Source organism: Cygnus atratus, chromosome 14, assembly GCF_013377495.2.
Source record: "Cygnus atratus isolate AKBS03 ecotype Queensland, Australia chromosome 14, CAtr_DNAZoo_HiC_assembly, whole genome shotgun sequence".
In the NCBI taxonomy this organism is placed as follows: domain Eukaryota; kingdom Metazoa; phylum Chordata; class Aves; order Anseriformes; family Anatidae; genus Cygnus; species Cygnus atratus.
Genome location: NC_066375.1, coordinates 12,196,205 through 12,215,162, shown reverse-complemented (window position 1 = coordinate 12,215,162; position 18,958 = coordinate 12,196,205). Strand labels below are relative to the sequence as shown.

The 18,958-nt window shown below is 43.1% G+C and overlaps 1 protein-coding gene across 1 annotated transcript in view; it reads right to left on the bottom strand.

Annotated features, from left to right (window-relative positions):
• Window positions 1-12,704, bottom strand: part of LOC118256150 (protocadherin alpha-C2-like) — a 49,861-nt gene extending 37,157 nt beyond the window's left edge. The window contains 6 exon segments of the mRNA XM_050713599.1: window positions 1,350-1,408; window positions 10,152-10,649; window positions 10,651-11,279; window positions 11,282-11,896; window positions 11,899-12,361; window positions 12,363-12,704. Of these exon segments, the coding sequence (XP_050569556.1) occupies window positions 1,350-1,408; window positions 10,152-10,649; window positions 10,651-11,279; window positions 11,282-11,896; window positions 11,899-12,361; window positions 12,363-12,704 (2,606 nt within the window).
• Window positions 12,705-18,958: the final 6,254 nt, after the last annotated feature.

Below are 18,958 nucleotides of genomic sequence, written 5' to 3'. Positions count from 1 at the left end.
TGAAAATCATCAGTTGGGTAGGTCGCACAGGCTTAGATACTGAGATTTCAGAGAAGAATGGGGCCGCTGATGTGAGAGAACAGAGGAACACACACAGTTTCTCAGAAAGGCTTCATTAGCTCCCCTGCATGTGGGACAAATTGCTTTATATGAGCTCTGACTCTTCATTTATCTTTCAAGTATCTTCAGACAAAATCTTGAACTCGGTATAAAAAGGAATGTGGATCCACAGGGTCAGATTGGGAATACACAAGAGCACACCTGGATCCATGGACCTGTAAATGAGATACTTAGGTAGGTGAGAAAAATCCTGTTTCAGGATCCTTCTTCCCAGACTGTTCATTCCTTTTGCAGAAAGCAATTGGAGATCCAAAAAAACCACCACCAGATAAACAGCAAGAACACAGCAGCCTGACTGCCGTCATCAACATGAAGCACAGTCTCAGGGATGGACAGTCAGAATCTGAGTTTTGGACTTCTCCCTTAAGACTACAATACTGTGGATAATAGATAAAAGGTGATGGCCACAGCCCCACTGCATCAACAGCTTTGGAAAAAGTATAAATTCCTGCATCTGCAGTATCACTAGGAATTATCACAGCCTTATATTTGCATCTCAGTCTGTAAGGTAGCATTATTAATCATGTCAGATTACACCTTAATATAAGACCAGTTTTCTAATCAGTTCATGAAATAGAAGCAAGTATATTTTATCTAAGCTCTACAAAAAGAAGGCTTCATTATAATTCTTTCCAGATGTACTGAGTAGCAAATTACAGCAGAGACTGCTCACCGGAGGAATTTCAATCAAAAGAAATTTGGACCCAGCTTCACTTTGCCTTAACTGAAAATCTGTTTCTTATCTTTAAAACGTCCTTTAAACTGTGGTAATAACCTTGATTTTACCACGTGGTTAATAAACGGGCTGTAGGAGCTGAATACTTCTATGGTAACGAGAGACAGCAAGATGGAAAACGTATCAATGCTGCAGACAGTCTATTGAAGCATATCAACATTAATGATAACAGGGAGCTTTAAAGTACACAAAAAGTGTAGAATCACAATTAAATAATTCAATAATTGGAGCAATTATGCCTTGACAGTCAACATAAAAAAGGAAGGAGGCAAACACAACAAAAGCACAGCTCTGCGGTAGTACAGTAATAGCAGAATATGTAGTCAGATCAAATTCGTAACACCTGGAGATTGAAAGTGACAGCAGCAGAACCTTCTTTCCATCTCAGCATACAGATATCATCAGTCTGGCACATCAGAGAATCCAGACAGCTTTGTCCTTTTCACAGAGGCCAAAGACAGAATTCCCCTTTGCCCAGAAGCATACTACATACCTTTGCATTCCTGCCCTTAGGGATGCAGAGTAGCGCCAGTCAGGATTGGGGTGTTTTGGCTGTAGAAACATAAGCCCAGAAAAAAATTGTTAGTGTGTGTTAAATAAGCTGAAAAACATGTATATCTGGCTAATTTTGTGTTTGTTGTCAAAGAGTCTGAATGGAACTACTCGCTTTTTGTGAATATTCATAACTGGCAAATTCTTCAAACAAATTCTTCAAACAAATTCTTCTACAAATCTAAACTTTCAAATGGACACACAGAGATCATCTTTGTAACAACACAACTTGTTTGGATGCCAAGGCCTTTGGCTAGAGATGATCTTTGTGGAAAGACATTTAATGCTGGAAACTGGTGAAAAGTTATTTTGCATATTCATAAACATTCTGAGCATAGGAAAAAAAAGGATGATAAAATCATAATACACATTCTACTTCTTTACTTGATGAGTCAAGGAAACTCAGCTGCTGCACTGGATAGCATCTGTCTGAGGACATATAAAATGCAGCCCCCTGTGAAGGAGATGTGGGCTCCTGTTTGCCATGAAGCTGCTGCTGGCATTTAGCATACGGCAGAGAACTGCACTAGATTGTATCAAATTTGCAGACTGCAGCAAGTCTTTTATCAAAGGCAGACATTTTCTTTTATAATATCAAGAACAACTACATTCTCCATATTCATCAGAGGGCACAGGGGAAGGAAGGGGAAAATAAACAGCAATACCCTTTGACCAGCAAACCTCAGCATATGCTAACATGCTGTAAAATGGCTTGCTAAATAAAGAGATAGCTAAGAAATCCTCTGCTGATCAAAATTTGTTCCAGAAAAATCTCTTTTTTGTTGTCAGGGGACCAACACAAGAATTCTCAATTATGGCCTACAATTGCAAACTGATGTCCTTTGAAATTATGCACTTCTGTGTAGCACTAAGCACATAACAAGGCTATTTCTCAGGCTTCTCAAGACTTTATTCTGTATGTGATATTACAGACAGTGCTTAACTTCAGGCACTTTAATCCAAGGAGAAAACTTTTGTCCAGAAATATAATGGACTAGACTCATTCCTGGTGTGTCTCATACAGTGCCAAACACACAAATAATAAATGATAGTAATGGTTTAATTCTCTTCGAGCTATTGGAGGCAGATCAGAAATGAATTTGGCCCCATTACTTGAAACAGAAAAGGAAAGTGTTGAATGCTATGAATTATTTACAGCCAGCTCTGTATTTCCTCTTGAGGTTTGGTGCATGCTTTTCCCTGGATCAATAGGTTTTATTCAAATAAAAATGGAGCAATTACAACTTCCACCATCGCTCCATCACCACACTTCCCGAGTCCAGCTTCACCCAAGAGTAAGATGCTCTTCAGTGATGTGCATCCTTAGTATTCTTTATGGTCTGAATTACACAAAAGGGAGGAGACTGCTATTTGCAACCACACATTAAACATCTGCACTAGCAATTTCCTTCCCATTTAGCCCCCAGTTCTCCGGCACACTCAGGTTTTGCTGAGTTTAGCAGAAAGCAGCTTGACAAGGAACCCATTATGCATGGTTCCAGTATTTCCTGATTCATTCCATTTTGGCCCCAGTCCCAGGGATGGCAAGGCAATTATAAAATCAACCATATAGGACTACAAAGTGAAAGAAGACAGAAAACAATACACACTAATCAGACCCTTTCCTGAGTTTGTCTTTCTTAATGTATGAAGGGTGCTGACACCAGAAGATTTGGCTTTTCCTCTGCTGGGGATTTTCTTATAGAAGAGGAACTATTAGACTGGGGAGGGGGGGGTGGAAGTCCCTATCCTGTTGTTTGCAATAGGAAAGGTGCAGGTTACAAATTTGCACAAGCTTATAGGCAGCATGAAGAGGAAGAGTCTTACCACAGTCCTAGGCAAAACACAGATGAACTGACATGAGAAAGAGCTGGAAAAGTCTGACATGAGTTGGGTAGGACTAGAAAAGAGAAAAATGTCCACTCTCTCACTGCACATAGATTTTTGTTTTCTAGCCAAGAGCTGGAAAGCTCTCAGCTGAAAACAAACAAACAAAAAACAACAACAACAAAAAGGAAAAATCTATGTTCTGTTGCAGTGGAAACTTTCAGATATTAGATCATAAATAGGTGATGATGGCAGGAGAATCCCATCAGTTAGAAATTCTCATTCCACATGGTATCAGCCAAGACTCATCATGTCAGTATAACAGAAATATCAGAAACTAGGAGACTGTGGTATTTTCTAGGGTTACTATCCAGAAGCTGTGGCAATCAGTTCTCTATTTGCTATTGCTCTTAAGGCAGGGCTGTAGTGCTGGTCCCAGAGGGTCAGAATGAATTTTCTCAGGCACATATATTCTGGAGATACGAAGATCTACTGGGGTTATGCTTTAACCCCATTAGGCAGCTAAACCTCACATAGTCCCTCGCTCACTCCCCATGCCTGCAGCACAATGGGGAAAGAGAATTGGAGGGGCAAAAGTTAGAAAGCTCACGGATTGAGCTAAAGACAGATTAATAAATTGCGGGGCGGGGGGGGGGTAAAAAAAAAAAAAAAGGGAAAAAAATGGAAAAATAAAAACATAACCATGAAAAACACTACTTTCATAACAATTCCAAAACATAGCACCATAGTAGGATGAAAAGTAACTCTATCCCAACCAGAATCCTGCACAACACATTTGGCTTTCAGACACTCTGGGGGGCTGCTTTTTAATGGAAAAGTTCAATGTCTGAGGACTTCCCTACTTTGTAAATTCTTCACAGTAAGAACAGGGGAAGCAGGCAGTTGGACAGCAGTCTGCCTTTGTCTAGGCACAATTTTACCATGTGTGTACTGCATGGCTGGACCTTAGCAAGAGATGCATGTTTGTCTTGCACTTCTGTTATCATAGACAAATGTCCTCCATTTTGCAAAACTGGTGAAATTATTCCAATTTTGTCAATGTAACTGGCTTTTCTTTTTGTTCTGTTACAGAAAGTAATTCCTTAAGATCCTCTGGTTTTAAACGTAAAAGCAAAATATGACCAATAATTTAAGTGCCAGCATAGTAGTTGAGAAGCAAACCTGTTCATTAATTTCCCAGTTCAGATGCATTAGTAATGTTCTTACAGAGCCATCAGGCATTCCCAGTCTACATGCTTGAGTTGGCCTTTATCTCTGGTTCTAAACAGTTCGTTTTTACCAGACCACAAACTGAAACCTGGCATACTGAACTGTACTGTTAGCAGTCACTGCGTTGTGGCACAATATGGCCAACCTCAAAGTAGAGTAGCATCTTCGGCACAGTCCCACGGGACAGGAGACTACATTACTAAAAGCTGAATGCTGTCAGTTGGCTCATCTGTAAAGCCCTGTCAGAGGCTTTGCCGTGTCACAGGTCAGCAACAACGGGACAGGGCACAGCTGGTCAGGAAGCATGAGTACAGAGAGGAAGTGCAAAGAGAAACACAGAATCTGAAGTGGACCACATAGTGGGAACTTGTAAATCTCCATGCAGTCAGTATGTCACATACTGCTGATGAAGATAATACTGTTCCCTTTATGTCTGCAGCTCCCACCTTGTCACAAGACACTCGCTGTCACACACAAGTCCATTTTACTAACTTTAATGTATTTGTAGCCTGCCTTCTCCCTTAGATGTTTTTGGAGGCCATGTGTCACGCCTAGTGGTCTTGCCCTTGCCATGCAACAGTTGAGGTGAGAGAAACCACACAATCCAACACCATTCCCAGTTCCTCCTATCACTTGCTTTTTTCCGATTTAATAACAGCACATAACATCATAGTTGTAAGATGAGTCAAAATCTGTCAAGGTGCCTATAGCAGTGCTTGCCACCACACTAGGTGATCACCTCATGCCAGTAGTTTGCTTCTTCTGGTTCTTCCAGGCACCAGGGTTACATTCCACCAACCACATAACCACAAGCATTAATGTGATCAACCAATTGACCCTATCTGAAAGTTTGATAAGAAAACTGAAAAACAGCAAAAAAAAGCTCATGCAAAATTTCACACAGCTGTTCTTAAACTGCACAGTATGGGTTAATTTAAGCATTTCATGGGCACATAGAGAAGTTTAACAGAATAAATTGTTACAAAAATTTTGCCTGGTCATTTTTTATAGCTAATGATTTAGCACACTAAGGATTTGTCCCTGGGACAGAGGGAACTTCTGAAAGATTTTAATGTTGTCCTGATCCCATACTCAGGAAAACCTATGCAAAGCCTCCCATTGATTTGTGTGGGTGTTAGAACAGGGTCTGCCTGAGGTAGAGAAGTGTGAATCAAACATTTACAAACAGTTACCAGCTGATGCGACTGCTAAAAGCATCCCCATCCATTCCTCTTTCCATGCAAACACACAACTGGATGATATAAGATATATTTATCAAATATATGCTCTTTGAAGGAAAAATAATAAAAGGCTTTTTACAATCTCTGACCACTCATAGCTCTGCTTATTTTCCATTGAGATGATGCTGACAGATGTAAGAAAACAAACATTTCTATTACTGATTCCCTTCAGAATATGCTTAAGATTAATCCAATGTAGAAAACAAACTACTTATAGTCTGAACTTACATTCATCATACAAAATTCAGAATGGAAACTGGAAAAGTGCAGAATTCCTGAAGATAGCCCAAAGATTTGCTTCCTAGCATTGTTGATTTGCATTTCTAACTCTCAGAAAACTATGGTGAAAGGAACAGGCAAGTACTTCTGTAAAGTACATGTAATGAATTTCAAGACAAGGAAAACTCCTCCATTTAATACTGGATGCAAATTTCTGCTGGCACAGCAGTAAGCATCCCACTAGGAGTTTGATTTCCCCCAAGCACAAAGCGTTGTCCCTGCTTAGCAAAACAGGTCCAGACACTGCCCCTAAACAAAAGAACAAACATTTATAGCTAACCTTTACAATGTCAGTAGGGCTGGAGAATTTCTTAAAGGCTTAAGTTCTTGAACTGAGATTGTAAGATACTCCACCATTAATACCTTTAAAGCCTCTGTGAGAAATCTCTTGGAAAGATTGCTCCAGACAATGCTGTGGGTTTACTAGATTTAGACACTTCAAAACACACTTTTATTTAAAAGCAGTATCAAGATGTGTTCAAGTGTTGCCTGCTTTTTTTTCCCACACGCTTAGCAAGCTGTCTTTGAAGAGCAAAATACAGAGGGGAAGCCAGAAGCAGAGCAGTGTGCTCAAACAACTGTAAAACTCCAATGAATTGCTTGATCTTACCATCACTGATTTACAGCTTTTGTTCTTTCTGAAAAGCATGCACAGAACACCATGGAAACTTAGTTATGGACACTGCATGAATCATCATATTTTTTCAGCCACATGTGCCACCACACACACACACAAAAGGTAAAAGGAAATCTATAATCAGAAGCACTCGTATTTAGTTTTGCCAAGGCCTCAAACCGCCTGCTCATCATTAGGAATGTACTTCTGGGGCAGAAAACTTCAGCTAAAATGTGTGTCAGTCTAATCGTTCATCTCTGCATTGAAAGGAAAAGGTTATCATGAGACACAAGACATAATGAATGATTGAACTGCACAGAAGCTGGACTAGATGATCTTTGAAGGTTCTCCTATTCTATTCTATTCTATTCTATCCTATCCTATCCTATCCTATCCTATCCTATCCTATCCTATCCTTCCATAACAGCAAGACAGGAGAGGTGAAAAGAAAAACCACTCAGACATCAGTCAGCATCTCCACAGACGTATAAGGAAAGGGACACAAGACTAAAACATTTAAACCTTCCCTGAAAATGACAGATCATCACTGCAGCAGTGCCCTGTAGCAAAATCACACCTTCATGCACTCTTTCACTTCTGCATACACCCCCTCCCAAAAGGCAGGAATCCAGGCTATTCATAACCTCACATGATTCCAGCAATGAAGCCACAATACTTTGCCATTTTTATATTTCTGTCTGCATTACCTGCCTGGTCACCCTGTAGCAGTGATCTAGCTGATGAGAGAGTGATTCTCGTTAACCCCACATTCTGATCCTTATCACTAGACTCCTTCCAGCAATAACTAAGGTTTTCAGTGCTGCTGTGGTAGCAGATTTCTTCTGTTACTAAACTTACTTGGTTTGAGATATTCTTATAATGGTATAAAAGCAGGATGAACACAGAAGCAGAGGCTACCTTGCAGAAATGAGCTCCCATTACACTATTACGACATGAGCAATACAAGTCAGAATAGTCAGGCGTCAGTGCATCAACAGATACAAAGAACCCCCTACTTATCCTTAATACACTTGTTTTTCCACTCTATTGCATCCATGTAATGACCCAGTGAAATCATTCACAACTTAGTACAGAGTAATTACTAATATCTCTGAAATTACTGGTAAATATGAAAAGGGCTAAGGATCTATTTTGCATCAAGTATTACTGAGATTAATACCGAATAACTTCAAAATATTTGTCATCTCACTGTAAAACATTAGTCTCCATGAAACCCTATGCATGGTATGCATGCATGCAAGACCATTCAGCTGGTCCTATCCTTATCCCTTAACAGTTATAGAAGATCCATTTCCAAAACCTGTCGAGAGTGAGAGAGCGAGTGAGAAAGAGAAGGGAGGGAGGGAAAAAGAGAGAGAGGAAGACCTGTTTACATTCTCCAGAAGCAACACACACATCAGAAATTAACTTTGTAAAATGTCATGGGGCAATGATACCTGTCACTGAGCTTCACAAGTAAAGGACAGCCTTTAGAGACTAATTAAAGTTCACTTTAACTAAAAAGAGAAACACAGTTCTCCAAAGATCTAGCAATATGAAGATTATTATGCTTAAAATGTAGAATATGGTGTTACTAAGCAATGGATGATATCTTCAGTGTATATGCTGAGGCTGAAACAAGAGAAAGACATATAATGTTATAGTATGCAATTAGCTAGGAATTAGTAACTAGTGAATGCCATTACATCCACCAATTTTCTCATGACACCTGGAACTGATACATCTTCATAGTAGGTACGACCACAGGTCAGTTTAAGAAACTGGAGACCTAAGAAAAGTACTTGTGACAAGTAGCATTTGCCAGAATTTCACTTCAGTTTAAATCACACAGAACTACTGTAATAACTGATTCCTCTTCTGGATCATAAGTACACACAGAAAGGCCTTTGCTAGTTTGTTCTCTAAATGTATAGAAGAATGGATATGTATCTCTAAATAGTATAGAAGACTATACTCCAAGACCAGCCCTTGCCTGATCTGCACTGGTTTTCAAAACTTGCTAATTCATTGCATTGAATGGATTGATTCCCTAAAATGTGATAGGAATCTGTCTGTTAAACTAATTTCCTACCTACTGCTCATGCATCCAAAGTGAAGCCATTTTCAATTACTTTTTTTTTCCAGGAAATCAGATTTAAGATGTGTATTTTGCAGAATATTTCACTTTCATGTTCCCCTCCTATATCAAAGAGATTCTATATTTTATTACACTCAGAGAGATTTTAAGGTACAAAAAACGCATAGAAAAGGAAAAAAAAATCCTCCAGACCACACCACTGTGATTTATAGAAAAACACTGCATTAACTTTAAATGGATTAATTTTAAATAGATGATTGCTACTTTTTAAAAGCACTTCTATGGAAGACTTTCTAGTCCTTAAGATTTGTGTATCTTTGTGTAACTAAACACCAGTTGCAGAAGAGGCTTACATCTTCATATGTGAATAAGTATAAAGAAATAATTTAGATTTCTGCATCAACAGTACATAAGTCAGGCTCCTTTCTATCCCACCACAATTACCCCCCTAGCTTCCCCACATCCAGAAGCATACCATACATTAATGCATGAACCAATCCTATGACTGCCACAATCCTAAGATACAAACAACACACAGTAATTGCAAAATTTTCCTTTTGTGAACCAGAATTAATGTTTCCAGTGTTTCTCAGTTTAAATCCATTAACTGTACAAAGGAAAGTGCAGGGCATGCAAACTACACATTAACTGCAGACTGGCTGCATGCTAGCATAGAGCAACCGTTAATTCTTCACTGTGGGAAAATATTGAAAAGTTTAATAACACTGCTGGTCAAACCATAGGTGTTAAACAATTTTCAATATCAACCCAGCAGGTTAGAAGTTGTCACACTGCAACATAACAATGGTAACTTGTTGTAATCCTCTGTAAAGATATCACTGGATTGTCACTGTCGAGAAAACATAAAATGCAGCACTGGGTAGAATAAATACTACCAAAGAAGGGCTTGCAGCTTTCAGACAACTAAAATATGCCCACATCAGAAAGCAAAGCACATTTTTGTTATGATCTAAATCCAACAACTTTGCATAGGTATAAAATCAATACAGTAGCAAACATCTATAATTGCCATAAGGTAACCTATTGATTTCCAGGCTAATCTATTTTTTTATTTTTTCCTGCAATATTAGTCGTAGCATTAAAGATTTAAAACCACATCTGTCATTCCTTAGCACTCTATGACAGCAGGCAATTTTAGATGTGTAAGAGAAAAGGGACGGAGGCAATATTCTACATAGCATATGCTGCAGAAATGAAGTGAATCTCAAACAGACAAACATACTGAACTTACCAAATGGACCCTGAAAGACCCAGTATTTACCTAGAAACAAAATGCATTGCACACATTAGCATACTTTAGAACCATGTCTTGTAGCTATGTGTCAGCAAGACCAAAAGGAGATAAATACACGTAATCTGAGTTTTCCAGTTTGAACCTTTTCTTAAGTAAAAAATTTGCACTGTGCTGACCATTTATCAATATAGCCTCACCTCGTTAGGAGTAATGGAGTCATTTTTAAGTATAATCAGGTTTTGTGCACTCTGCCCACTCTGTCCTGTCAGATGCCTCTCAGTCACCACTGCAGAGGGACCCGTTCCTGTTGGGCCACAGGTATTGTAAAACATAAAAGTGTCACTTCCTGATCCTGCAGTTAGGCATGCCTTATAGCAGTAGGTCTTAGTCAGAGACCCATTGCCCCTCACTTCAATGAAATGGGGCTGCACTTTTATACCGTGCGGCAACCTCGCATCGATGTTGTTGTTGGCCTGCTTGTACAGTTCAGCAGGGCACCGTTCTCTGACCCCACAGAAACCTGTACAGCAGGAGTCCCCATACAAACTGTATCTGTAGCACTTGATAACAGTAAGCCCAATGATTGTGAAAAGGAAAACGAAGGAGATGGCACACAAAGCAATAATGAGATAAAGAGTGATTTCTGAGTAATTGCTTGGACTTTTAATGTGCCTTCTTGTATCAGGGATGATTTTTGGAAACTCTGTCCACCACAGCAACAGTGATGGCTACTGATGAGGACATCGGTGGCTCTCCATTGTCTCTCACCTCCACCGTCAGGTTGTAAGTAGGTGTGCTCTCCTCCCTCAGTTTGCGAGTAGTCCTTATCTCCCCAGTATGGAGCTCTACCCTGAACAAATCTGGATCTGAGGTTTGAACCAGGTGATAGAACAACCAGGCATTTTGTCCTGAGTCCCCATCAATGGCTATAATTTTGGTTACCAAATATCCAGCATTTGCCAAGCGTGGGATCATCTCCAGGGCTGCTGAAGTGTTGGTTGAGGTAGGATACAGAATCTGTGGAGCATGGTCATTCTCGTCTACCACATAGATGTGGACACTGACAGTGCTGCTCAGTGATGGGATCCCAGCATCCTGAGCCTGGACAAGCACCTGGAACTCCCTTAATGTCTCATAGTCAAAGGATTTGACAGCATACATGTTGCCACTGTCAGATTTAATGGAGACATAGGAGGTAACAGGTAGCCCTTCAATCTCCCCATCCAGTAGAGAATAGGACACATAGGCATTTTCGGCAACATCCGGGTCAGTGGCTTTGATAGTGCAAAGCAAGACTCCAAGGGGGTTGTTCTCAGGGATGTAACTGAGTACACAGGTTCCTCAAAGCGTGGAGGATTGTCATTGATGTCAGAGACCTCCACATGGATCACCTTCTGGGAGGAGAGAGGGGGGCTCCCAGAGTCAGTAGCCGTAACTGTGATATTGTAGGCTGCTGCTTTCTCATGGTCCAGCTTGCCCTGGGTCACTAAGGTGTAGGAGTTCTTGAAAGAGTTGAGCATGAAGGGGAGGCCAGGGGGAATACGCAGACTGACCTGCTTGTTCAGCCCTGAGTCCTGGTCCGTGACACTCATCAGGGCCACCACAGTTCCTGACTTTGCATCCTCTGGCACTGGGCTGTACAAGGAGGTCAGGACCACCTCAGGAACATTATCATTGGCATCCACAATGTTGACCAGTACCTTGCAGTGCCCAGCCATAGAGACGGGGCCCTGGTCAGTGGCTTGCACATAGATCTCATAAGAGGATGCCTCTTCATAATCCAGGGTACCATTAACCCGCACCTCCCCTGAATGTGGGTCCACACTAAACAGCTGCCTCACCTTCTGTGGGTTGTAGCTGCCAAAAGAATAGATCACATCCCCATTGGAGCCCTCATCAGGGTCTGAGGCATTGAGTTTGACGACTAGGGTGCCAGGTGGGAGTTCTCCAGAAGGTTCACTGTGTAGGTGGAGCGGTCAAAGGCAGGGGGGTTGTCATTGGTATCCACAACTCGAACTGAGATCTGGGCTGTACCAGACTTGGGGGGGTCCCCACCATCTACAGCAGTGAGCACCAGGTGCTGCAGGGCACTCTGCTCCCGGTCCAACGGCTGCTGCAGCACCAGCTCCAGGAGCTTGCTGCCACTCTGGAAGCCTTTAAGGTCCAGGGCAAAGTGGCGGCTGGGGCTGAGCTGGTAGCTCTGCACAGAGTTGGTGCCCACATCGGGGTCCTGGGCACTCTCAATGTGGAAGCGGGCCCCGGGCACGGCGGACTCACTGATCTCCAGCCGGTAATCCTGGCGGGGAAAGCGCGGTGCGTTGTCGTTGATGTCCAGCACCTCCACCTCCACGTTGTGCACCTCGATGGGCTGCTCGATCACCAACTCTAGGCTGAGGAAGCAGGTGGGGGCTCAGCTCGCAGAGCTCCTCCCGGTCCATGCGCTCCCGCACCAGCAGCACCCCGCGGCCCAGCTCCAGTTCCAGGTACTGGCGGCCGCTGCCCGAGGTGAGCCGCGCTCCCCTCGCCGCCAGCCGCCGCGGATCCACGCCCAGGTCGCTCGCCACGTTGCCCACGAAGGCGCCGTGCGGCAGCTCCTCCCGCACCGAGTAGCGGAGCGGTCCGCCCGCCGCCCGCCCGGCGCCCAGCCCCAGCAGCAGCAGCAGCAGCAGCATCGGCGGCGGCGGGGGCGACGGCGGCGGCAGGCCCAGAGCCACCGCCCCGCCGCGGCTCCGCCGAGCAGCCGCCGCCATGGCCGGGGGGTGGGAGCCGCCGGAGCCCGGAGCCGCCTCGCCCGGCCCTGGCCCGGCCTCACGCCCCGCCGCCCGGCCGCCTCATGCAAGCGGCGAGCAGCAGCCGCCGACCGCCCCCAGCCCCGCCGCCGGCCCCGCCGCCGGCAGCGCCGCTGCCCGGCCCATGCTCGCCGGCTGCCCCGGAGAGCGGCTCCGACCTCTCTCCCTCCGGCGGCTCCGGGGAGGAAGAAGAGGAGGAGGAGGCGGAGGAGGAGGAGGAAGGAGGAGGGACCGGGACTCGCTGGATCCGCTTTCTGCTGCTCCAGCTGCCGCGCGGGCGGAGGCGGGGGAGGACGCTAAGCCGCGGCTGGCTCCGGTTCAGCACCTGGGCCGGGAGGCAGCGCCTCGGCGGCAGCCGGCGGCGGGGCGGGCTCCGGCTCAGCACCAGCGCCGGGAACAGCGCCTCGGCGGCGGTCGGCGGCGGGGCGGGCTCCGCCGCTGCGCGCCTACCCCGGGGCCGGGCGCCGCCGCTCCGCCGCGCCCGGAGCCGCCCCCGCGCCCCGCTTCGGCGGCCGAGGGCGTGAGGCCGGGCCCCGCTCCCCCCGCGGCACCGGCCTCACCCACGTGTTGCCGCCTCTCGGTGCGCTGGGCCCCTCGGTGCCGGTGGCCGCCGCCTGGCCGGGAGGGGAGGGGTGCGGTACCGCCGTGCCGCTCCTCGCCTCCGCCCCGGTTTCGGTGCTGAAGCCTCGGGGGCGCGGGGCGGGCCGCCAGCCTCCGGCACTCCTGGACCTGCTGCTGCAGTACTAAAATGCATCCGCTTGGGAGGGTTAAATCAGCGCAGGGAGCCGAAAAAAAAACGGGCCTCCAGCCAAGGCTGGTGCCGGCTGTGTGCTGCTGCAGTGGGTTTGACGACCTCCTTCTCGAAGACCTGCCCCTCTGCTCCCGCGGAGATTCATCCATGCTGCAGCACCGTCCCTCTGCCCAGCCCCTGCGGGCCCCCTTGCCCTGATTCCACCCTCCTTCTGCCCCGCTCCCTCTCGCCCCTGCTGCAGCCCTACAGCAGCTTGGCTGGAAGAATTCTGCAGATCACACCCAGGAGTTCTGAGCATTTAAGGTGGGCTTCAGTTTTCCATCCAATGCAACAGACAGGCTCAAGGTGATCAAGCGCAGCTGGAGAGAAGACAGAGAAGTGCAATATGATCTGTGTTCCAGTTAGTGTTCTTTCCTCCTCTACACTCATGTTGGAGGACTGACAAAAAACAGGGCCGTGAAATTGAACAAACTCAGCGGGGGTTGGGGGGTGGCGGTGGCAACGTGCTGCATCTGCAGTAAGTTTTACTGTAATGCCACAAATCCCAGCAAAGACAATAAGCTTAAGCATCCATTCACAGAACACCTAAGTTACTATGCTGATGTATTTGTGGAGACAAACCTCAGGTCATAGTCCTACAGGGGTCTATATTGTACCTATTACCCAGTGCAGAAACTGTTTCTAGGATTTCTCTTCCTGTTGTTTTTCCCTTTCTTACCCCACCAAGTCTTTTGGAATGACTAATGAATCTTTTCTGTATTGGGCTGGTCTATCAAGGCTGGTCTATCTGTTGACCCCAATGTTCAGCTAAAACCTTTCTCAATGCCCTTTTGTGGGCCTGGGCATGCCTCACCATGCAGGGTGACTTTTAAGAGCACAATCTTACACTGTAAATCCCAAAGGTTTTAACTGTGATGTACCCGATGCACAAACCCCAGAGAACAATTGTTCTAATTCTGACTCAGCACTGCTAAGATTACCAGTCTATCACGTTTATCCATGGCCACTATTATCAGAGAGGAACATTAGAAGAAACAACAGTAATAGCATGACGACCTATTTATGTTTTGGCTGATGTGTTGATATACTTCTCAGCCCATTTTTGTGGCCCAAATATTTACCCTCACATTTATTCTAACATGCCCAGTACTCCAGGGTCTGCAAATACAGTGCTGGAATCACCCAACCCTACTTATCTTTTTAAGCAGGACAAATGTAGGTCTGTGCAGAGCAAGAAGGGCAGATAGAGAAGCCAATTGCCTAGAACATCTGGAAATCTGCCCATTTCATCCAGTAGCCCAAACAGGAGACAAACACTTTAAAAAATCTGCTACAAAGTTTTGGCTAGTTACCCATTTTCAAGATCACAACGTTTACAGATTCAGAACAAAATGCCCTGACAGACTTATGAAAAACAAACAAGAAAAAAAATCGTTAAAAGCCCTAATTTGCATTTTTTGCCATTTTGAAGTTTTGGAATGGACAGCTATAACGAGGCTAACAGACACGGATTATGTGGCTGTGTATGAAAATTGCTTGCAGTCAACACATAAAACAGAAGCCTGAAGGGACACACCCTCAGTTTTCCGGACAATCAAATACTGGCTTCATCCAGACAGGCCACAGAGTATCTCTTAAGTGTACGGCCATTAAGTCTTCTAACAAACATTCTAACAAACAATATCTTCATTCCGTTCAAACATGTATCAAAATCTCAAGTTCCTAGATTTTTTTCCTTCTAATTTCAGAATAAGTCTCATGATCATCTGGCCTTTTTGTAAGTCTTAGAGAAACAACAGAATAGGTAGTTTGCTTTCCATTTTACAGATTAATACTGTAGCTTGGCTCATGCACAGTAGCACTGTACAAATGTAACAGCCTTTCTGAAAATTTTAGCTTTATATCATTTATGCTGACTACACATAATTTTGTACTGATATACTGAAACTTATGCTGTTACAATTAAATGTTTCCCTGAGTTACTTTAAATATACATAAAATTCTTCAATGGCCAAAATAATTTTAGTTATTTTCATCAACTTCAGTGGTAATACTGACTGAGTCCTGCAGACCTTGGCTTTTAATTCAGGAAAAGTTTCCATTGAGAAAACACTTCAGGCATTGGTCTGTAGTAATATTGAATTTTACAGTGAAAAGCAAAAATTGAAACAGAAAAACATAATTTCAGTTTCAACTGAATTGGGGCTTAGAGGTTTTCTTGTTTTCTTTTTCTTGGAGTTTTGTTTTCCACTAATCTCTTGAAACTTCATTTAAGTACCAGTTCTGAAACACCTTAAAAACTCACTTAATAAAAGTGTTTTCTGTGACTTCAGATCAATTCACAGAAGCAAGAGCATCAGAATCTGTCCCTGCAGCAGAAACAGCTGATAAAAAGTCCTAGGCCAAATGTCCATTTGCTGATAATCCGGTAACCCCTGAAGTGATTGATACTACCTGCATGCCATATCTGCATGCACAGGCCTGTTGGATTTCTCTGACGTACAAAAATTGTGCCACCATATTTAGCTTGGTTAAATTAAATGGTACGAGTTCTTTAATGAGAGTATAGTGCAGGGTTATAGTAAGTAATACACTAATTTTATCAAGTTCTTCAGAAGAAAAATAAGTTAAAAGATAGTTATAAGTTATATGATAAGGTAGTAAAACATCGATATATATCTGTGTTAGAGATTGTAGCAATATAACTATTTCAGTATAAAAAGTCATCACGTTCCTATGCAAGCCTTTCTTGGAATAGTACTACATATAGATATGCCTAAATTGGTATCACTGTAATGCAACGCCACAGAAAAATGTCTGTGCAAATATTTCTCTTGGGAGTGATATAATTATATGCAGATACAGTTCTGTAGGTATTTAGAGCCTTAATGTTCATCCATTTCAAATCTCACCTGTACCAGGCACATCTTTATATAACACTAACTAGAATCACCTAAATTTGTTTGAGCTGCAATAAATCTGTGTTCTATTTTCTTCAATGCAGTAGTAGAAAATAGGAAGATGTGACTGTACATGGTGCTAACTGAAGAACTCCAAGGAATTTTGACATCTGAAGACATTTTGCTTCTTTGTAAATAATTTCACCTTCAGCATATCACATCCCTCAAACATGACATCCAATGACTCAATGTCCTTTCTGAATCTGTGGGAAGTCACAGCTGTGAGGATCAGGCTGTAGATCTTTTTATGTAGTTTTGTCAGCATGTACATTTTAGCAACAAAGAGATTAATATTATATAAATGCTCTTGGCACACAGAATTGTTGCCTGCAGATGAAACAATATGCAAAATACATGGAGAAAAGTATAGAGAATCCAAAAAGTTCAGCCATTAACAAGCAGGTAAGTTGTGTTATTTTGTAGGGGAAAAAAAAAATTTTTCTCTGTATACGCCAGCTTGCATGTGGTGCCTACAAATTGTCTGCTTTACTTTTAACTAAATCAAGTCAAGTGGAAAGAAGCAGCCCTCAGTCATAGGCTGGATTACATCAACCACAGTTGAAAACAATGCCTGTAAACAGTAAGAGAATGACTCAAACTTGTGGAGTTTCCTACAGTTTTTCCAGTGAGGTGCTGGACTGCAGCACCATCTTCTAACTCAAGGGTACTCTGGAAAGCTATGGAAAGAACATCTTGCTAATCTGAAGGGACACACTACTTCTTCAGCCCAACCCCATGTTTCAGTTGGGTCTCTTGGGATTCTTGTACTCTTCTGCACCCCACTTACTTCAGTTGTGCACCCCACCCACCCACACCTCATCTGAAGGAGAGTATGTGTAGGGCCTTAAATTGTTTCTGGGGACTCTCCATGCCTCAAGTACTATTTAATCACGAAAATACCACCTAGAGGCGATAAGGCAACGTAAATGTGGGAGTGAAAAGGATTTATACCTTGCAGTGGATTGATAAACCTCCATCAGTCACAATTTAGCCACATGAGCTCAGAGATCTTGGAATATCAGTGAGCAGGCTCTGCATTGAGAACAGAGCCACTGAGCAGCAACCCCTTGAAAAGAGCCCTGCAGCTGAACCAGATCTGGTCTGTGTTCTCCTCATGGGGTTTTCTGAGGACATGGGATTCTCCCTCTTTCTAAAAATATTGCAAAATGCCTCCCTGCAGTAATGTAAACTTGTTTCTACACCCAACTTCTTTGCTACCTTGTTCCATTCATATTCTGCACTTGGATTACTTGCTGACAAGTCACCTTTTTACATGCAGTTCGCCTCTCCCTTGTTTGAAAAAGGTACTGTGCCAAACTGCTCAGTTGGATTGACTCTGTTCATTCATATTCTTCCGTAAATCTATTTTCCACATTGGTACTAATCTAACTATCTCACTACCTTTGCAATAACACCTTTTATTCTTTGCTACATTTTAAAACTTTTTAGAATCCAAGTCTCTATTGATGATTCCTAAGCTCTCCTAACTCATCCAAGTTGGACTGACAGCTCGAAAACTGCCAGCATTGTCTTCTTTTTCACAGTCTGTCTCTTAAACGCATCCTTCTCTTCGGTCTTTCCGTATCTGTCTATTTTCCTTCTTAAATATTTGTTCTGTATGTTGAGTTTTTTGTTTGTTTGTTTGTTTTTGTTGTTGTTGTTTTCCTATTACTACTGACAGCTTACGTTCAATTTCCCAGTCTTTGTTTGTGCTATCCCCTTTGTTTCATTTTGGTTTGGTCCCTTTCTCCATCTTGTCTCTTTCCACCAAATATTCTATTCTTTTTTTTTCTTTTTTTTTTTCTCACATCTTCTACCTCTAGTCCATTCAGCCATTTTCTACTCCATCTTCTGTCAGTCCTCCTACCTCTTTCATTTTTCCTGGCTTATCCACTCTTATTCTCTCTTTATGTTGATTTACCATATTGTTCCCCTCAGTGTCCTAGGACTTTTATGATATTCTTTCTGGACATATGAGAAATTTACCGTATTCCAAAATGATGCTGATAAGGGATACTGATGTCTCTTTTTTTCCCTTCATTTTTGTCTGCAAACCTCAGGTAAAGTAGAAAGCTAAGCATCATACAGTGGCACTGAACCAAAGGAAATAGAGACCTAGCATAAAAATAGAGAGTGAGGATAAAAAGTACAGGGAAGGAGTAATATGAGGAACAGTCAGCCACCTTATTGACTGCTGAGAACGACTGACAGCATTTTTTTCTTCAGAGTCTGTCAATGCCTCTCACTTATTAGCAAAAGATTTCTGGTTTGAATGATAAAAGACTATACAAGTAGCTAAGTGCTGTGTATTCAATCCTATAAAAACATATAGCGAGTTACATCTATTAAATTTGTTTCTGCTCCCTGCTTACTGCTAACTGTCTCTGAGTAGTTAACCATCTAAATCTGAAATGTCCTAGTTTGGATCTGAAAAGGAGTTGGCAATAATGTTGGTTTGTTTTCCCACTGTTTTAATGATGACCTAAGTTTGTCTTCGACCATGT